General features: G+C 33.4%; 1 protein-coding gene across 1 annotated transcript in view; it reads right to left on the reverse strand.

The window, feature by feature from the left end:
• The window catches only part of LOC132179936 (MADS-box transcription factor 23-like), a 30923-nt gene extending 29711 nt beyond the window's left edge, over positions 1-1212 (reverse strand). Inside the window, exon 1 of the mRNA XM_059592756.1 lies at positions 1022-1212. Coding sequence (XP_059448739.1) covers positions 1022-1203 — 182 coding nt within the window. The 5' untranslated portion in view covers positions 1204-1212. The remainder of the gene's footprint in view (positions 1-1021) is intronic.
• Between the last annotated feature and the right edge of the window lie 4788 nt (positions 1213-6000).

The raw sequence follows: 6000 nt of genomic DNA on the forward strand, positions 1-6000 counted from the left end.
TATAATATCATATGTGCTTTCAATATTGTATATCTTTTCTTTTGACTACACTTAGTTCCTTTGTGGATTATAAATATTCATCAATTGAAAAGAAAAAGGAAAAGAAGATCACTAGCCAAAAGTTCACTTGCAATATCCAATAGAGGCATGCATTTTTGTTCGACTGAAAAACTTGAGAAAATATATATGTACTCTCTTGTACTCATAGGATTTTGTTAAAATAAAAAATAAATGTAAAATACAAAACGGTTTTCCCCAACGTGGTATCCATGAAGGCATAAAATATTATTTGATAAACAAAACCAAAACAGCAGCATTTTTGGAAAGTGGTTTTCAAAAACAACATTACTTAATTAAAAAGCTCAGTATAATCAAAGCATTCTTTCGTCTTTCCAGCAAAATAATACACTAGATTTTGTTAGGCCATTAATTAAACCTAAAAAATGATTGACATGTATATATACTTAGATACTTGCACCACTATCTGCTTCACAATCTTGATCTACTTACTAATTACGATTTCATGAGTTGTCTAACAAGATCTCTATGAAATCCAATTAGATGATTCCTCAATGAACTTCGATCAACAGAAGTATCTTAAAATTTCAAGCTCTATTTCTTCATCAATGAAACAAGATTAATGGTTTCTTGGAATATAGATGCAAATATGTCAATCTTCAAGGACATTCAAGAGGAAAACATGCATAGTCTTTGTCTGCGAAATGCACCTCACTATATTTTATGAATGAATGATCCACATCTTTCTGTTATCAGCCGAATATATATATGTATTCTCATGTAAATCTCAATGAAAATACTTTATTTCAAATATTACCATTTGGCTATATATATATATATAAGAAAATAAATCCAAGGGATAAAATAAACAAACGTTGCTGGAAATTAAGACTTGAATCCCAACACCAATGAATTATTAGCAAATATGTAGAACTTTATTGAAATATAGAGGGAGAGATAGAGTGAGAGAGAGATAGAGAGAGAGAGAGAGAGAGAGACCAACCTTGTGCTGGCATAATCGTATAGCTTGTTGGTGCTGGAGAAAATAATCACTCCAACTTCAGCATCACAAAGGATTGAGAGCTCCTTGGCCTTCTTCAGCAACCCAGTTCTTCTCTTTGAAAAAGTCACTTGCCTGCTTGTGGAATTGTCGATTCTTCGGATGGCTATCTTTCCTCTCCCCATCGCCTTCTTCCTACAATCCTTGGGGTTTCCTCGCTCCTTCTATCAGCTAGATCGGCACAAAAGAGTTCACACATATCTCAATACCCATAACATCAATAGGAAGAAAGAAAGATTGAACACCCTAACATAATTTGTCGGTATAAAATTCAGAAAAAAAAAAAAAAAAAAAAGACCCAAAATTAATTTCCCCTTATAGAAAGGAATACAGCAAAAATATGAAGAAAAAAACCAAGAAAAAAGTAGAGCTTACTTGTTTTGATCTTACATGGGGAATGGGACAAGGGAGGAGGGAGAGAGAGAGAGAGAGGGGTCACCTGAGATGTGAAGCAAATTTTATTCTTTATATGGAAAGTTGAAAGTGGTTCCGTCGGAAGTAAACCTCTTTGGTCATTATTTAAGGAAACAATTAGCGTTTCTCTGATCAAGTGGTTTCATTGTACAGATCAGACATTAGTTCCTAGGTGTACTGTCGCAATTGTTGAAAAGAAGTGTACTCGCCTTCTCACGTTGACACTTGTTCGAAAGCACCTAACGATTGGTGCGAAGCACTATGAGAGTATCAGGGGAGGGAGAGGGAAGCCAGAGACAGATTGCTGTGGACAAGTGTCACGACCAGGGAGCGAATATGAGATTATTTTAAGTGAGCGTGTTTTGGGGGAGAGGAAACCTCGTACTTTTCATAGCGCCCTGGATTCTTGGGCTTGTAGAAATAGCAGAATACTTGGGGGTGTCTCAACCTGTAGATCACTTCTTAAAAAAAAAAAAAAAAAACCTGTAGATCACTGACACGTTATTTTTGAAAACCTAGGGCGCTTTCTTTTCCCATTTTGGGGGGTTTCTTTAGTTTTATAATATGTTGGAGAAAGGATTGGCCCAAAACTTTCTAGAATTAACATTGTGTATCAGCTCATCAATTAATAAAGTAGAAAGAATATACTCTCTAAGGTGGAATAGGATTCTCTTCTAATAAGAATTATTTTATTGTCCTAATTAGATCATATAATATGTATAAATAGTGTCACATTATTTAAAAATTTTAAATGACGGGATAATATACGTAACATATACATTATTAAATGCTCTAAATTAAATGATTTCTCTTGATTTTACTTAAAATTGAGAGAATCTCGATCCCTCTGATGTTACATGTAAGTCGTTTTTCTGCTTTGTTGTCATCACTCATCTAAAATCCAAGACCCCAAAAGGAATTGCAAGTTGTTCTTCAAGAGTATTAACATTCGGCTCGGCAAATATTTAGCTACAATTTAGTTAAATTATCATTTTTTTTTTATTATTTTAGTTACCAACATTTTCAAAGTGTATAAAACCCACTATCTATCTTAGCTATCTACTGTTAATATTCTATTTAAATATTTTTTCTCCAACACTCATATTTTTGAATTCATATTTTCCTTTTCTTAATGATCATATTTTAAAAAATCCCTCCTTTCCAAATGGTCATATGCGGTCATATTTTAAAAATATCCATCTCTTCCCAATGGTCATATTTTTAAAATGTCTTTTCCTAGTGATAATATTTTTCAAAATTTGTCTTTTTTAACGGTCATATTTTCATTTTTTTCCTAACAGTCATATTTTCAAAAAAAAAAAAAAAAAAAAAAACTTCTTTTCCCAACAATCATATCCTTTCAATATAAATAAGATCATTTCCTCTCCAACTTTCATTTACCTTAACCCAAGTTTCTTTTCCATTCAATCTTTGTTTGTTTGTTTGTTTGTTTGCTTTTTTTTGTTTTTTTGTTTTTTTTCTTTTATGGCTCGCTGATGCAACGTGATTTAGTGGGATGCAAAGAAAACAGTAACAAGAAGAAGAGATATATAATTCTAGATCTTGAGTCTATCAAATATCTAAGAATTCTTCTCAAAGCGGTAGAGTCTATCTAGGATTTAAAGGAAAAATATGAAGAAACTCAACTCTGAGTATTGTCATTAATAAAAACTCACATATAATCAAAATCTGCGTTCTAAGTTCTATAAAACATGTATTTATAGGCCATCAAACCCTAAACCTAAAATTAATACGAAATAGAGTTAGACTTAAATTCTACGAGGCCCGTCCGGATGGAAAACACCCTGTTCGGACAGTTACCCAAATAACTAAAATTAAAGTACGTAAAACAAGTAAACATAACATAGGGCCATTTGGACGGCTTGCGGATGGGATGCGAACGAACGTCTCGGGTTTTACTATGGTGACTTCCAAAAGAGGCCCGTTCGGACGGCTTTCAAACGGCCTGCGAATGGAGGCACTTTTGACGTAGTAAACATCGGAATTAGCAAACTCTCATGAACATAACTTTGTAGATCTTTTAGTTAGCTTTCCAACGCCGTAAAGCTTGCTTAATTCGAAGTCTGAAATTATAGATATGACTTTTTTAGAAGAGCTCGTTACATGCGAATTTCTTCCTATATACATCATTGCTCTTCTTTATGGAATCCTTAACTTTTCGATCTACACCACTCACTAACTTTTAAGGATCTCTATTTTTTTTGTTTATTTGCAACATTATTCTTGATAACTCTGATGGTGAGTTAAAGATAATTATTGGTTCTATGGAAGAAGAAGGATTAGCATCACATTGTTGTGCTACCCAACGTCGTAAGTACATCCGGCACAATCATTTACAAGGAACCAAAAGGTTTTCTCTCGACTATGTTGTTGAAACACCAGTATATCTTCCCAAAGTATTTTAGTGGAGGTTTCGGTGGAAGCTCACAAGCTATACTTCGTCCAAGTAAGAAATAATTGTTGAGGATTGTGCCCTAAATCCCAATGATTTTATATCTATGTTGACATACAATATTTGTAATGAATATGGGTTATATTCACTGATTAAATTATTTGAGCATATGACATATAAATATCTTTCCATGATTATTACAAAGTTCATCATTTATATTGTGTACATAAAATGTCCTAGGATTACATAAAATATGGTTATGGGTGTGAGTAACGAGGTTATTACACAAGGTCTTAGTCCATAATCCTTATAGTCTTAACATAAAAAAGTTTGCAGTCAGTAATGGAATTGGGCATTCCACTTGAGAAAGACTATTACATATCCAATTGCGGTGGTCTACCTTAATCCAGTTAAGCGGCAGACTTCGAATAGATGTGTAGGTGCTAGACACTGAAGGAACCAAGGGGTTGTCTTTCCACAAAGATATTGTCTATAAGGAAAGACAATAACTCCTAAAGACTACGTACTTATGACTTTAATTCTAAATCGTGGATTGAGATGTGAAATGAAGATTGCTTTGATATACCAAAGGGTGAGATCAAATCTACGGTCAACGATTCTGGTGTGTTGGGCAATGACATATAGCATTAATGTGGGAAAGCTTTTCTCATAAGGGAATCCAATTTCTTTGTCAGGGAACAAAGAGACAAGAAATTTCTTCTTGGGATAGATTTTATAGATATTATTCTCCATTCTTTGGCCAAAGCATTTGGGTTGACATACCAAAATAATATACATGTGATAAAATTTTTTCAAGTATAAGAATAACTTAAAATCAATGACTCAAAGAGAAAGATGCAGAGAATTAAGTGGCGGTATCATTAGCCTTAATTATGCTTCGAAAGATTTCATGCATTGATCATAAGTCAATATTAAGTAAGTCAAATGGATTAATTGTTTTAATCAAAAATATTTATTAGAGTACAGTCACAACTATTTAGTAAAATTAATTGTGATTAAAATAGTATTACGTGATGAATGTCAGGGAAAACATGATCACGAACATATTTTAACTAATTAGTTTTCTCTTTAGGTTCCTCACCAAGCTGAAGTAATTTAACTAAAGATAAGTTTTCTTATTTATTGGGCCATTTGTTTTATTTTATCTAAAATGTGGGTTAGAGAAATATAGTGCAGATATGCATATATGGGAGATTGGGGCTTGGGGCTTGGGATCAAACCTAGGAGCCCAAGGAGATTTGCAACGCCTAAAGGCCAGGGAAAATTCCCTGGTCCTATGCGTTGTTGGTGCTTGAGAAGTTTGAGCTGGGATAAAACCGGCTCAAACTACAGAGGAGGCACATGAGACCAAAGAAAAATCCTAGACCTATGCATTGGCTTGTAAGAAGTGAACGGCTAAGGTTTCCTAGTTAAGCTAGGATTAGCTTTTTCATCTCCTCTCCCACATGATTAAATATCCACTTCTGCTAGCATACAAAGCCTATAAATAGAGAAGATCATAAGCTCTCAATTCACTAATTAAGGTCCCTTCAAATTAATTCTTCAGAAACTCTGAGAACTAATAGTTCTTGAATTAAGGCTCCGTTTGTTTCAACGTAAAATGCTTTCTCTCGAAAAATATTTTCAACAGAAAATATTTTCCTGGAAAATGATTTCTTGAAAAATCCAGTGAGTGATTTTGTGTGTAGTTTGTCTGTCATAATGTGGAGATCTAATTCTTCTGTTAGCTCTAATTCTAGTTTACCACCTGACGTGGTTAATTTTGAACAATTATCTGTTAAAAGTGATAATGATTTCAGATTTGATAAATGGAACATCCCTAAGCTTGACGCTAAGGATGTTTACACTACTTCTTGGTTTAAATCTTCTTTTAAGTCTGAATATTCTGCTAAAACTGTTGAACAAACATTTGTTTTATCGGGTAATAATCAAACTATTACCTTATTTAACAAAAAGTTTGTTAATAATTCTCTTGCTGAAGGTTACAGATTTTTGTATATTGGTTCAGTTCAAGTTGCAGTCAAGCCATTGACTCGACTTGGTATCAATGCTTCTGTTTTGTTATATATATACA

The sequence above is a fragment of the Corylus avellana genome, chromosome ca4 (genome assembly GCF_901000735.1).
Source record: "Corylus avellana chromosome ca4, CavTom2PMs-1.0".
Lineage (NCBI taxonomy): Eukaryota > Viridiplantae > Streptophyta > Magnoliopsida > Fagales > Betulaceae > Corylus > Corylus avellana.